General features: G+C 42.2%; 1 protein-coding gene across 1 annotated transcript in view; it reads left to right on the top strand.

The window, feature by feature from the left end:
* Cfap95 (cilia and flagella associated protein 95) overlaps positions 1-15,340 on the top strand; it is a 110,045-nt gene extending 94,705 nt beyond the window's left edge. Inside the window, exon 6 of the mRNA XM_052188270.1 lies at positions 15,158-15,340. Within this exon, the coding sequence (XP_052044230.1) occupies positions 15,158-15,340 (183 nt within the window). The remainder of the gene's footprint in view (positions 1-15,157) is intronic.
* The last annotated feature ends 511 nt before the right edge of the window (positions 15,341-15,851 follow it).

The following is a 15,851-nucleotide window of genomic DNA, read 5'->3' on the forward strand; positions in this document are numbered from 1 at the left end:
GCAGTGACATACCTCCTCCAGCAAGGCCACACCTCCTAATCCTTCCAAAACAGTTACACTGACTGGGTACCAAGTACTCTAACTTAGGAGTCTATGGGGGCCATTCCCATTCAAACCATCACACGCATATAAAGCGAAGGCAGACAGAAACAAATGCTGCTGTGCCACCTGCTTGCTGCTTTTGCTCGGCTAGCCTCCTTTACCCTTGGGCAGCCAGGCCCCATTCTATATAATGGTGATGCCCATGTTAAAGGTGGACCTCCCATCTGAGTTAGTAATCAAGACAATCCCAGACAATGGTGCTCACATACCAACCTGATCTAGACTTCAGTAAGACGATTGAGATTCCCAGACATGTGAGAAACACAAATTGGTCTTGAAGGATTTAGAAAAACAATAGCAACACAATGCTGGGTGGGTAGGGAAGTGAGGGTGGATCTGAGAAGAGTGGGGGATGTGAATGTAATCAATACATGTGTACAAAACTCTCAATATGGAACAAAAACAAAAAATAAAACCAAACAACAACAAAAGCCCTCTCTTCCCACACGACTAGGAACTCAACTAGAAAATACACCTAATTGTAAACCCACAAAATTTGAAGGACAAAATATAAACATGAAGAATGGGAGCTGTGTTTGTGGAGCACATAAGTCCTCACAGTCCGTGTTCTCACATTCCCAGCATTCTTTCTAACATCTCTCCCTCTGCTCCCATGGTAGCTGCAAAGCATGCCAGGACATTGGTTCGGCTTTAACTGCAGACTTTTGCCCATTCACTTCAATTTTGATGCCAGAGTAATTGATTTTGAGCCTGATTTTGGTGCTGCTCTTCATAACATATTAACAAATGGATATTGTGATAGAATACAAAGACCTTTTAGATTGTAACAGCCAATGGAATAGCCCTGAACTCTTACAATGATGTTCATATGCAGTAAGCAAGTGCATGGTTAACAGAATACTGTAAAAGCAAAGAGAATATCTGTTACCTGTTAGAGACTTCACAATGTGGCCTTACATAAGTTAGCTTCTCCACTCATTTAGCCTATAACCTTTACATATGCAATTCTTGAACAAATCTGAAAACGTTTAGATTTACTTTGTTTCAAATGTTTGTGAATTGAGACTTTACTCATTTCTATACTGGTTTCTTATACTACCTTAATCCATATCTGTAGGGCAGAGTGTAGGAAATAAAGAGAATGCAATTGGTTAAGAACTGAATCAATATCTTTGGATGTGTAAGGGAAAGAGTTCTTTGAGTTAGGACTAACAAAATGAATGGATTAAAAGAGAGAGGGGACCTGTGAGATGGCTCAAGGAGGTAAAGTTGCCTTCCACCGAGCCTCATAATCTGAATTTTATCCCTGGAACTCCATGATGGGAAGAAGAACTGACTCCCACAAGTAGTCCTCTAGCCTACACACACACACACACACACACACACACATACACACACACACATGCATGTGTGCATGCGTGCATGCATGCACACACACAGGCACGTAGGCACACATGTATGTATTAAATAAATCAGTGTAATTGGGGGACAACAGTAGTGGTGTAATAAGATAGGAGGTCTTAGTCAGAGAGTTGTGTGTGAGTGTGTATGTGTTGGAGGCAGGGCTTGGGAGAGATTTTTTCAGAGATAGGACAGTTCTGGAGAATGACAGTAACTTGAGTCTCTAGGGTGGATTGAATCTACTGCCCTGAGCATGTGATGGAAAGATAAACCAGAATATTAACAAGTTTCAAAGCATGCATGTTGGAAACTGACCTACAAGAGGGTCTGGCTGAAGAGTGGAGACAGAGACTGTTGTGATCATAAAAAGAGAAAGAGGTTAGAGAATATGGTGTACGTTGGTGTGGGGAAAAGAGGTGCCTCAGTGGGCCCATGCCGAGGCATCCTTTACCCCAACGGACCAGACACACACTGGCATAGTATAGAATAGAGTTTATTCAGGGCATGGGATGGGAGTTAAGGGGGGTAGTAGAGGCAGAGAAAGGCAGAGAGAGGGAGAGAGTAGAGAAGCAGAGGCCAGCCATGACCACATGGAGAGAGGGGAGAGGGGAGAGGGGAGGAGAGCCCAAGAGGGGCAAGGGAGAAGCTGAGAGTGAGAGAGGCAAGAGAGATGAGAGAGAGAGAGAGAGAGAGAGAGAGAGAGAGAGAGAGAGAGAGAGAGAGACAGAGAGACAGAGAGAGAGAGAAAGGGGGTGAGTAGCCCCCTTTATAGTAGGCCAGGCCTACCTGACCTAGGTAACTGTGGGGAGTGGCATACCAGGCTGTTGCCAGGTAACTGTGGGGTGGAGCTTAGGCAGAACTCTAACAGAGACCCTTGCAGGTGATGGCCCTTCCCGGTTGTGCACCTTCTATCTTTTCAGTATCCGTTGTCAAGTACTACCATATTTTTCCTAAACAATATAACCTTCTAAATGGTCATTCAGCTATCTGAATGTTTTTAATCCAAAACTTGCTCTGGAACGTGGTGGGGTGACAGTAACTGTCACTTCTCTGTACTATATTGGCACCCCAGTGAATGCAACAAATGCAGTAAAGAAACCACTAGTCATGGCCAGGGCTATCTGTGAGAGAGAAGAGGAGAATGGTAGGAGAGAATAGTGGAGATATCAAGGTAGCAGAGGGGAGATGGCGGGTAGGGGGTGGGAAATGCTACCATTAAATAAAGAACAAACATATCTGGGAGAAGGGAAGCCTTGGAGGGTGAGAAGGCCAGGACTATAGTGTGGACTTTGAAAATAACAAATACATGTAAACAGGGACAGAGGGATCCTGGAGGCCAGCGTGGGCTTTGACAGTCAACCACAACTATATGTCAATGGTGAGCCCAGCCACATGGGAAATTACTTCCTTTGGTGGACAAGCAGGTCCCTAAGTAATGCTGGCAGTGTCATAAATGGCTTGCATTTCATGCAGTGACCCGTAGATCAAATCAGATATAGGTTGGTCACTCCCATGAGCTTTGTGCCACCATTGTACTAGCATACCTTGCAGGCAGGACACCATTTCAGACTAAAGGGCATGTAGCTTGGTTGGCATTTATGTTACTCTTCGGTAGCATGCAGAATACATTTTTGTATCAAAGATGCTAGTCTGTAGGGGCAAAGGTTTAGTTAGGTACCAGGTAGACTTCTCTGTGTCCAATGAGTTGTGTAGATGTTGTTTTCAGCAATAGAACCTTGCAGTCATTTTGTGGAGAGAAACGTATAGTCTTGGCAATAGCTGGGGTACCATTGGCCAATAACTCAATGAGATATAACCAAATCCTAGTACTGGATGCTTCATTCAATGACAAGAGATGGCCAGTTGGGGGCGCTGTCTCCCCCATTATTTGGTGATTTTAGTTAGATCTCACACACACACACACACACACACACACACACATACACACACACACATGAAAGCTTCTACTATACTGGGTTTCCGTACTACCCCTCAAATGGCTCTTAATTTGACGTGTTTCCTCATATTCCCTCCCTCTACACCCTTCCCCCCTTTCCCATTTGGTCCTCCCATTCCAGCTTCCAATCATCCATAACTATCTACTCTATTTTTCTCTCCTAATAAGATCTATACGTACCCCTTGTCACTTACACTATACCTAACCTCTGTGGTTAAACAAATTGTGGTTTTGTTATCATTGACTTCAGAGATAATAACCACATGTAAGTAAATATATACCATATTTCTCTTTCTAGGTCTGGGTTTCTTCACTCAGTATGATTTTTTTCTATTTCTATCCATTTACCTATAGAAATGTCATAATTTCAGTTTTTTAAAATCTAAGTAATAGTCCATTGTGTAAATATATCATATTTTTTAATCTGGTCTTCTGTTGGGACCATTTAGGTTGTTTCTAATTCCTGGCTGTTATGAATACGCAGCAATGCATGGGGTTGAGCAAAAGTATCTGTGGTAAGATGAATTGTCCTTTGGGTTCATGACCTAGAGTAGTATAGCTACATCTTGAGGTAGATTTATTTCAATAGTACTGAGGGACCAGCACACTGATTTCCATAGTTGCTGTACAAGGTGCACTCCCATGAGCAGCAAATGACTGTTCCCCTTGCTCGACATCCTCACCAGCATCAACTGTCACTTGTCTTACTGATTTTAGACATTTTAGTGGGCATTAGATGAAATCTCAAAGTATTTTGATTTTTTGCATTTTTCTGATGACTAATGCTGAACATTTCTTTAAGTGTTTCTCTGCCATTTGCCATTTGAACATCCTCTTTTGAGAATTTTGTTTAGATCTACATCCTATTTTAAATGGGATTGTTTTCTTGATATCCAGTTTTTAGAGTTCTTTATATATTTTGGATATTACCTTCTACCAGATGTGTAGCCTAAAAATCATTTTCCGTTCTGCAGGCTGCCACTTTGTCCTAATCGCGCTGCCCTTTGTTGTGAAGCTGTTCGGTTTCATCAATTGTTGGTCCTAGTGCCTTTTGTAAAGGTTTTCTGTTCAGAAAATCTTCCTGTGCCAGTCAGTTCAAGGCTATTCCTCGATTTCTCTTCTGTCAGGTTCACTGTATCTTTTTTTTTTATATTTAGGCCTTTGATCCATTTGTAGCTGAGTTTTGTGCAGGGTGATAAGTATGGATCTATTTGAATTTTTCTACAAGCAGCCATGCAATTTGACCCACACCATTTGTTAAAGATGCTGCATTTTTTCCAGTGTGTATTTCTGGCTTCTTTATCAAAACTCATGTGTCCATAGGTGTGTGACTTTATCTGGGCTTTCAGTTTAATTCCATTGATCATTGTGACTGTTTTTGTGCCAATACCATGCTTTCTTTCTTTCTTTCTTTCTTTTTTTTAAATTGTTTTAACTCTGTAGCACAAGTAGTATAATTTGAAGTCAGTGATGGTGGGTGGTACCTCCAGTAGTTCTTTTGCTATTTAGGATTGTTTTTAGTTAACCTCTTTGTTTGTTTTGTATGTATGTGTGTGTTTTCATATGTTGTTAAAAACTGTCTTTAATGATCTGTAAAGAGTTGTGCAGGAATTTTGATGAGGACTGAATTGAATCAATAAATTGCTTTTATATGATGGCTAATTTTATGATATTAATTCTACTAATCCATAAAGCTACCCAGTGGTGTCGTCAGTAGGAGGCCGGGTCAGCTCCCCTGCTCTCATGCCCTTGGGGCCAGCTCACCCACACCCATACCTCCAGAACTAGCTCCGCTGTGCTGCCCTGTCAAGGCATAGGGCCCACTCTCCCAAGTGCTGCATCCTGCGAGGGGCTGGGCCAGCTCTCCCACTTTCACACCTTCAGGGCTGGCTCACCTGTGTGCTTAGGGCCAGCTCCATCGTGTTGCCCAGGTGAGGTGCAGGGTCCACTCTCTTGAGTGCTACCACCAGTGAGGAAGCAAGGCTAGCTCTCCTACCCTTAGGGTTAGCTCTCCCAACAATAGCAGGTGGAGAGAGAGGAGAGGGAGGGCATCACTCCTGTACCCCCTCCACCAGGACCAACTCTATTGTGCTGTCCAGGTGAGGTGCAAGGCCTATTCTCCCAAATGGAGAACATTACTGCAGCTGTTGAGGGGCAGGGACAGCTCACCTTCTCTCATGTCCCTGGGGCCAGCTCTCCTGACTGTCAGAGGTAGTGAAGAGTAAGAAGTGTCTGTCCAGTGGCCATGGATGACCTGGGTTACCTGAAAGGGGGGCTGGAAATGAAAAAGGACAGGGTGTGAGTGAAGGATGAAGCCAAGACAAGGTTCTGATCAAGGCTCAAGGTTTAATATTCAGCACAATGTTTAAATTGGGAGAGCCCTCAGACCTATCCTTTGTTTCAGCTGGATTATGTTGCAAAGCAAGCTCAGCGGGTAATCTATTCCTCAAGCTCTTGTAGGAAATTGCAAAAGTGGTCAGGAGGAATCCACCAAGGTCTCAAAACCCATTAGCACTTAAGGTTTGTTTAGCCTACTCAAGGCTCAGGGAATGGCACAGAGAAGAAAGGGCATTACCCCTGCACCCACATCATCTCATGGCAAATGAGTTGCAGGGCCAGCTCTCCTGACTGCCATGGGTGGTGAGGGGTGAGACAGAAGGGCATTACCCCTGTACTCTGAAACCTCATGGCAGATAAGTTGCAGGGCCAGCTCTCCCTAGCTTTTGCCCTCAGGGCTGGCTCACATGCACCCCCTAAACCCTGACCAAGGCCAGCCCTACTCTGCTGTCCAGGCAAGGTGCAGGGCCCTGTCTCCTGAGTGCTGTAGCTGGTAAGGGGCAGGGCCAGTTCTCCACCGCCCATGACCCTGGAGCCAGCTCTCTGACCACCACAGATGGTGAGGGTGTTAGTATCGGAAAAGCCAAAACAAGCCAAGAAATCACAAGGGTCCAGCAAAGCAAGATCTTTATTTTGATGCCTAATTCATTATACAACAGAAACTGACCAGTCAAGGACAACAGCACAGACAAGGGAGCAGACCATGTCTTTGGACATTCATCTTAGTATTCAAGCAGATATAAAAAAATATCTATATCTATATCTGTATCTGTATCTGTATCTATATCTATATCTATCTATATCTATACCTATACCTATACCTATACCTATACCTATATCTATAATATCTATAATATCTATAATATCTATAATATCTATAATATCTATAATATCTATAATATCTATAATATCTATATCTATCTATCTATCTATCTATCTATCTATCTATCTATCTATCTATCTATCTATTGTACTCAGACTACTGCTGATCCATCAGGGGCATAGAACAGATTCAGGAACTGAACTGTGTCCCCCAAGCCAGACTGTCACAGAGCTTTTAAGACCAGAATCTATAAACATCTGTGCCAAGTTATAATTTCATTCTCCCACCAATCAGGATTTAGTGATAGGGGACGTTCTTAGGAACATGTCTTTGTGGTATACTTATCCTGTTCCTGCTGGTTGACTTATTAAACTATGGTGGGGTGACTCGCTTACCATTCATATCTGAACTTGCCAACGAGGATGTTAGGTACCTATGTACAGAGCTCTTTCCACAAGGCAGGATGTGGGTTACTCAGGGAGGTCTGGGAATTAAACTTTATTTGACCCCTATTCAAAATGGAATTTTTATTAAAAATTACTTCAGTTTGGTTCCTTTTTACAAGGGGCAAGGAAGGGAAGACATCACCCCACCTTCATACTACCTCATGGCAGACAAGTGTTGGGGCCAGCTCTTACCCTTGGGGCTGATTCACCTGTCCCTCTATCACCAGGTCAGCTCTGTGCTGTCCAGGTGAGGTACAGGGCCTACTCTCCTGACTGCTGCAGCAGGTGAGGGATAGGGCTAACTCAACTGAGCTCAGGACCCTGTGGGCAGTCTCCCAGATTGCCAAAGGTGGCGAGGGAGTGGGTGGGCAGCATCACCTCTGAGTCTGTGCTTCAGGACCAGCTCACCCATACCCCTGTCACCAGAGCCAGCTCTACTGTGCTGCCAGGGTGAGCTGCAGGTCCCATTTTCCCAAGTGCTGCCATGTGTAGTCACTAAGGATTCTTGGTAAAATATGTTTCTATGTATTGGAAGTCAACATTTAAAAATAGCGATGGCCAGGGGTGGGAGAGAATGGTGAGAGAGTCCACAGAAGGAAAAAAGCAGGGTGTTCTATAAGGATCCTCGTTAGGTCCCTGGGAATTGGGACAAGGGAGTAAGGAGAGGCCCCAACAGGAGTCTGCTACAGAGCTGGAGATGAGACTGGGAATTGGATATGGAGGACAGGAGGGAGAGTAAAGATCTGAGAATTGCCCTCGTCCCCATGTGGTCTCCTTGTTTCTCTAGAATGCTTGGCTGGTGGGTCCCAGAGAATGCCTGCTGGACTTGAGGTGTGGGATACAGGATGAGCAGGGAGGAAGGTTGGAGGAGATCTAAGTGATCTGCTGGGGATGGGGTCAGAGGGCAAGGGCAGGCCACAGCAGTCAAGCTGCTACAGATTTGGGAGTGGGATTAGGGGTTTGGATTTGGAGGAGGTGAGTTAGCTTCCCTCCAAGTTCTCTGTTAGTTCAACTCTTTGATATGATTTGACTCTGTCTCATTGGCTCTGTTCCATTACAAAAGTATTTGTTTTATGACTAAGTAATTTTTTTATTGAAGTCCTTGGCAGACAATTTATTCTGTCAATTTGAAAACTGGATAATAAATATTTTAATTTTCTGTTCATTTGGTGAGTCATTAATATTCCAGAAGTGTATTACCAAAAAGTCAGACTCTGAAGTGATATTTTGTGTCACATCCCTTCCATCAAAGGATGTCACTGTTGTCCTGATTATCATGTTCTTCCTAACAGTGGTTAGCCACCATGTTTCTTTGCCTCTAGATGAGGCTTTGGCACAGTTCTACATCAAAGAATTTGGGACTGTGAGAGATGTAACTTTCTTCTTTTCAACTGTTGATTTCTACAGAGGACACATGTGCCTTCTATAAAGTAAAAAAACATTTTAAAAATAGAGAGCCCTAGGTTTCAAATTTGTTTGCAATATATTATGTCATATAGTTATAATGAAAGATTATAGATTATGTGGAAAAGAAGATACAAATAAAGCATTGCCAAAGAAAAATGTCCTCACATAATACTGACCAAAGAATAGGAAAAATGATGCATGTGTGCCCCATGACTGAAGTGATAGGATTAATTAAAACATGCGCCTTAGAAAGAAGGACCTGTAGCTAGTGTCTCATAGGCTGCTGGGAGTGCTACTGCCTGGAACTTAAGTGGTGCAGTATTACTTTAAAAAGTCAGTTTCTCTTTTGAAGTAATCATTCACATAAAACCTTAGTATATTGGCTACATTTGTTAATTTATATTTGTGCGCACAGTCTAAGCTTCTTTATACCATTTGTGACAATTTCCTTGTGGTTTAATGTTTAGAATTACATAAATGGTTTTTTTCCTTTAAAAATGTATTAAGTAAAAAGAAATAGCAAATACTTCTTAAATATATAACAAAACAAACCCCACTAGTTCCATAGTTATTATCCCCACTAATTACACATTTATTATTGCCACATTGACTGATGACTATTATTTTTATTTTACAATATAACCATTGAAAGGAAATAACAGAAGGAACAAACTCACTTAAAGTTTAGTGAAGAAATGAGTGAGGTCTGTTCCCCAGTGTCCCCAGGGTAAGAAAGGAAGAGTCTTTCTCATTTCCTCACGTATTGCTCTGCATATATACTTAGAAGACTTTACTAAGAGAAGGCAGAGTCTTTATTTATGTGCATAGATAGAATTTTTATACATGATGCATACTAAAAATTATAAAAGAAGATCTCACAGGCAATCTATAAAATATATATACTTTGGTTTTGTCCATGCGACATTCATATCAGTCACATCAGATGCTAGCTGCTTCAAATGACTTTTATGAGTAAATGAGGTACCCAAAATGAGGGTACTTATGGGCATTCTTGGGAAGGATGGCCTTTGTTGTGCTAATGCCAGGCAGGTAATGGCCATCTTTACAGTGCACGCAAGGTTAGTTCCTAGTGGCTGACTTGGCCAGGAAACAACCCATTATGCACGTTTATGGATGAGCTGGATGGAGGGACTGAGACTGCTTTCGAATTATGACACAAAATTAGTCAGTTAACAATGTTCCAGAGGTCGTTGTTGGAGAGTCTGGTCTCCAACTGAAAATGACCTTGAAAAATAAAACTATCAAATTAGAAAGGACCCAAGGACATAGAATCAAATCCATACAAATATATCCTCAGAATGGCTTGTTGGAAGGTTTGGAATAGTTGACTGAGGGTTTGGTACATTTTAAGAACATTTCAAAAAATATACAAGGGATATCTATATGACCTCTAGTTAGCAGTGGATGACTGAACTATGCTGCTTTATCCTAAATAAAACCACATGCATGCCAGAGCAAGGACGTATAGCTGTGGTACAGTTTTCCAATGCAGGGAAATTTGTTGAGTACAATTATGTAATCCACGGTCTACAACAGATACCAGCTATGGTACCTGTGCTGTTCCCTATAGCTATTTTTTCCCCTGCTGATGATCACTGCTGCGTGTAGGGCATTGACTTCTCTCCAGGCCATCTGTCCCATCGCACCATCTTCCAAATAAACATTTTGTACTGATGCCATCTCAAATTAGAAATGCATAAAATGTGACTCATAATTTCCCTGCAGAAGATGTCCTCCCCCATCCCCATGTCTTATTCTTTTAAGTGGTGTTACAACTCTCCGCACCATGCAGATTTGATGCTATGAATCATCTTAGATTCTTTGTACCCAGTTAGCCATGAAAATGCTCTAAGCCCTTTCTGTGAAATGTCCCCTCTCTAGATCCTGCAGCAATCTCAGCGAAATAATGCTTATTACCAAACACACAAAGCATATACTTCCCAGTTAGCCTTGTCTACTCGAAGTGCTCTGAAAAGTCTATCAAATCCTAGCTCAACCTCAGAGAAACAGGCAGAAACCATGGTCCTGGTAGCTCTGTATCCGTGGCCTGCCAACAATGTGTAGCAATTCAAATGCCTGTTTCTACATAGAACTCTGAACTCTTCCTACAACCACTAAGGAAAGGCTAGATAAGAATTTTAGGTATTCTGTTGGAGTGCTGACATATGATAACTATGTTTGAGGGGGAAATGAGTCTAACTGGTAGTCTTTTTCTTACCAACTCTATCACTGGGGACAATTCTCTCTGGATAGAGACTTGTGATGCTTCAACTTAGTTACTATACAAAGTATATCTAAGACTCTCTTCCCCTCTTTCTCCCTCTTCCTCTCCCCTTTCCCTCTCCCTCTCCCTCCTCTTTCTTCTCTCTCTCTCTCTCTCTCTCTCTCTCTCTCTCTCTCTCTCTCTCTCTCTCTCTCTCTCTCTCTCTCCCACCCCCATTCTAACTATTTAAAATTTTGTAAAGACAAGATCTCACACTGTGGCCTAGGCTGGCTTCAAGACAGTCCCTGAGCCTTAGCCTACTAAGTGGTCAGCATTATATGAGTGATCCACTGTGTCCAGCTCAATCTCTCCTGAAAATATCCTCACTTTCTCAAAGATCTCCTGTGCCCTGTGTGCAGCCAAGAACTAATGAATCAAAGCCAAGACTACTATCTTTTCAAGGTTCTTGTTCTAAGGTTGGTCTGGATTGCATCTGGAAACTTGGCTTTCAGGATCCCAGTTCCCTTATCAGAGTGGCTCCTTGTGCCGAGGCTAATCATACGATCCTCATGGTTTGTGCCAAACACCTGTTTTTCTTCTTTAAGTATGAAATGTTGGTGCATGCAGACTGAAGTTGGATGTGAGCAGTGTCCAATAAGAACTCTGGCCATGCATTTCTAACAAGCTGTCCGTGTGTAGCAGCTGTATCCTCATCAGCTCACTGGGATAGTAGTCCAGGGGTCTCCACCTGGCATCCTCTGGACTTCAGCCCATGCACCTGTTCTTGGTGATGATTTTGCTTTATATCCTTGGGAGATAAACAATCAGAGCTACATGTAGAACTCCAAAATCACAACTGTGAGTTTTCCTAAATTATCAGACTCAAGGGAGATTTGAGGATCTTGGTCCAACTTTTTCTTGGAAAGAAGTATGTTAAAAATAACTCTAATTGGTGCCCCACACCACATGGATGAATGTCCTTTGCTGAGAAGCTGAGTCTGTTTCCTACCTTGGAATCTGGATGAGCTGTGTCTCTGCTGGAAATGGTGCTCTGTGACTTTGATTAAAACCAGGGCACAATCCTCTTGATTCACTTTGTGTCTTGTTCATTCTCAGCCCTTGGTCCCTCCCTACTGAGGCCCAGGCACACACACAGGAAAGGCCTGTGCAGTTATTCTAGCCAGTAGCCCAGAGCAGATCCCAGTGGAAACATACCATTAACTATCACCTGCAATGAGAAAAATGCTCCCAGGTCCTGGGTCTCAAGGAATCCTCAGTTTTCAGGTCATCCCAGCTGAAGCCCTAGGTGTGGGTTATGAGGTACTGTCTTTCATGTATCTTGTATGAATTCCTGACCTAAGGAAAGGAGTTTGCATGTGGTTTTCTCCTTGTCCCCATCTGGATCAAGGGACTGGTGATCTTTACTTGTCACTAGTGGCTAACATAGACCAAGTGTGTAACCCACAGCCATATTCCTTTCTGAGCTTAGCTAGAGACAGCTTGGCTCCCTTTCCACTCTCATTGGTATTAGAGATGCCCCAGAAGCCTTTCGGACTCAACTGTTGTCTCCGCTCCAGTGCTACCTTTATCAATACCAATATCAATGAAGTTCTTCTCAGAACGGCAGCTACCTCCAGATCTTGCCCACGCCACCATACCCAAGAAGCTCAGGAGAGATGACTCTTAGAGATCTCTTCTGCCTGACCATCCAAAGCAAGTAAAGGGTGGTGTGACTGGTCACTAAGTTTAGAAGTTCTCAACTGGATTGGGGCCAGGAGACATATTTTTCTTATAAATTATCTACTAGACTTCTTTCTGTCCAGAAGAAAGGGGCCCCTCATGGTTAAAGAGCAGGGATGGGGAAAACCCTGACCTTTCCTGTTGGCACAATTTCCTTCTCTTTCAGCTTTTTCTTCCCAAGGGTTCCCAGATAGACCCAATTAATGCCCCCCCACTTATTGGTTTTCATGGTGCTCCAAATTGCTTGCTTGTTTGGGATTCCCATGCCTGTAAGCCATCAGAATAAGGATATTTTCTGTATACATCTAAAGGAGCCCTGTGATCTCCTGTTTGACCACTGGTATTCTGACTCAAGACTGTGTATTTACAATGAAGCTAATATTTTGCTGGGAAAAATGTTTTTCATGCTGCAAACCAGCATCACTCTGGTCTTTGACTAATATTGTTCTGAACACATTTTAAACTTCATTTGAGCAAATGAGTAGTTACATACACTGATGGGAAAACACATTAATTTTTAAATTAACCCCCCCCCCCATTCATTGGTTTGCATGGTACTCCAAATTGCTTGCTTGTTTGGGATTCCCACAACCCCGGCTTTGCCTTTGGGCCTGAGCTGCAGTCACTGTGGGCTACCTGTTTCTTTCATGGTCCATCTCAGGGCTTTTATTTCCTTCAAAGGACTCCTCGTTTTATTTCCTAATGAGAAAGTTCATCTTCCCAGTTCCTAATGACTTAGTTGTTGCTTCTGAATGCCTGCTTTGTTTTAACCTTTCTGACTCCCCATCATCCACTTTATCAGACTCACTGTTTAGTGTGTGCTCTGCTGCAGTGGCTTCGACTCCTTTTCTTGTTCCAAGGGCTTCAGTATTCTCATGTTGCATGAGATATTATGTCAAGATGCTTTTAGAAAGATGCACACCATCTAGCTTAAACTAAATCAGGCAGTAAAAACAATCAATTGGCTCGCATTTTGGAGACGTTAGACCTCAGGAAAGGATCAATACTACAATGTATGCTGTTTCTTACCAGCTCTCTAATCTGCCTTTTACAAGTGTTGGCTTCAGGGGCTAGAAAGGCCCTGGGTTTAATACCCAGCCCTGAAAAATAAATAAAAAGAAAAGAAAACTTGATTTCACAATATACTGGCTGCAGGGGGCGCTTCCAGTTGCAATCTGGTCTTGAAGCTTTCTCGTTTAAGTTGGCAAGGTCTCTAATGACTTGTTCTAAGCTTTGAAGTCCTGCTGATTTGAGAATGAGGTGAAAATACATCACTTTTCTTAGGCCTGTTAGAGGCTTCCCCTACTTCTGGGATGAGGTCACCCTGCTACACACTGGCAGTTACACTCTGCAAGACGGAGCCCAGGGCGCGCTGAAATGAATGCTCTGCTTTTTGTATGAAAGATTAAGCCCACATCCTCCTTGGATCTCTGGCCTCTCTGGTCACTTGAAATTGGCATCAACTGTATTTATGTCATAGAGACTGGAGACCGTCACCCACTGGCTCATTTATTCAGCTGGCAGGTATGCTGTAATGTGAGTTAACGGGCAGAAATCTTTTGTTTGGTTTCTCTAACTTCAGAATCACTCCTGTCAGTGCACAAGTTGATTTTAAATACTTTTACTGAGATAAAATCCACATACTATGGAATCCATCCCTTCTAAGCAATTGGCTTCTTTCACTTCGAGTCACGTCTTCACTCAGGACATAGCAGTCATCAGTCCTTCAGTTCTCTTGGTACAGAGTAACATCTGTTTAATCCATCCATCAGGGATATCCATTCATAGGGAGGCGGCAGGGGCGGGGCTGCTGGAACTCCTTGGGTCTCGAGGGATTACAAAGTTTACTAAGTATACAAAATTTACGAAGGTCCACAGCCTGTCTCTTGAATGGCATGAGGCCAACATCGTGCTCAACCCATGATGGTCACATCACAGATAAATGGATCCTATGGTTGAAAGTAGGCTTAAAACGTCAATAAAAAAAATCTGAGATGAGAGTGTCTTTGGTGTTCTTTTAACAGTTTTATAGCTTGGGCAGTTTCATTTCAATCTTGTTCTGGTGCTTTAGACTTAGAACTGATTTAAAGCAGAAGTGAGGTGATGAGTTTTTATCAGGCCTTATGTTGCATCTCTGCTGTCACTCCTGGTATAGTCAGAAAAACCATTGCTTCCTTAGGAAAGGGTCAACAATAGCACCATATTTATGACTATGAAGCTTGAAGTGGCCTAAAGATAAGCATCTTCAGCTATATTGGGTTGGTTTGAGTCAAATTTCTCATAAGAATGAGTCTTGGAGCTTGATAACTTCCCCTGTGGAAAGCATGATTTAATATTAATTATTAAAAATTTAACACAAGATACTATTCTTCAGAATAATCCTGACTCACCAATAAAAAGTGTTGAAGAAAGTAGTTAACTCTAATTATGTTGGCTTTATTTAAATTACTATGATTATAAATTGGCCTGTATGCTTGTATATAGCTTAGAATTTTTTTACATGCATGCTACTATACATTTTTTAAAGTCTTATAAATCAAAACTGCAGTGAGCTTGAGTCTTCTTTCAGGATTGGAAGTTCTTATAAAATGCCTATCCAGTGTTTAGTAGTTCTTCATTAAAGCAGTTGGTAAAAACCAAATTAATCAGTTATTGAAAACTTCACCTCTAGTCATAAAAAACTTTTGGTGCATGCTTCTTTGAACATATACTTCAGTCAACTGACCATTATTATTATTATTATTATTTTCTCATTGTAGGCCTGCCCACGCCAAGACAAGTACTCCATAGTCCACAGGAAGTGCCGTTCTCAGTTCACAGACCTCGATGGCTCCAAAAGATTTGGCGTCAACACGTGGCATGATGAGAGTGGGGTTTATGCTAATTCAGAGGCAAAACAGAAACTCTACGCATTGGCTAGCAATCCTATCGTCCCACTCTAAAAAGCAATGTACACGATCAGAGGCTCAAGCTAATGAAAAATAACAAATGTGGTAGTTAATAATTTTCATAATAAACACAAAGTCTTCCAATCTCAGGAAATGTTCACTTCCATATTCTTATGAGCTATGCTGATATTTTCCCCAAATTTTGAATATGAACCACTAAGAAGAGGCATGCGATTCTAGGATGTAATTTTGGCTACTTTCTTTGTTGTAAGGAATATGTGTTTCTTTTATTGTTATAAAAATGGACTATTCAACTTGTGATTGTTTAGCATGTAGATCATTTTTTTAAGTGGTCCAATTTGATTTCATTTTGGGTGGTGTTAGGAATTATATGCAGGGCCTAGCACATGCTAGGCAAACACTCTACTACTAAGCTACATCCCCAACCAATATCCTCTCACTTAAAAAATTAGAAGTATGTGCCAACAGGACCCTGATATAGCCGTCTTCTGAGAGGCTCTGCCAGTACCTGACAAATACAGAGGCAGATGCTCACAGGTAATCA

The sequence above is a fragment of the Apodemus sylvaticus genome, chromosome 1 (genome assembly GCF_947179515.1).
Source record: "Apodemus sylvaticus chromosome 1, mApoSyl1.1, whole genome shotgun sequence".
NCBI classification, from domain to species: Eukaryota; Metazoa; Chordata; class Mammalia; order Rodentia; family Muridae; genus Apodemus; species Apodemus sylvaticus.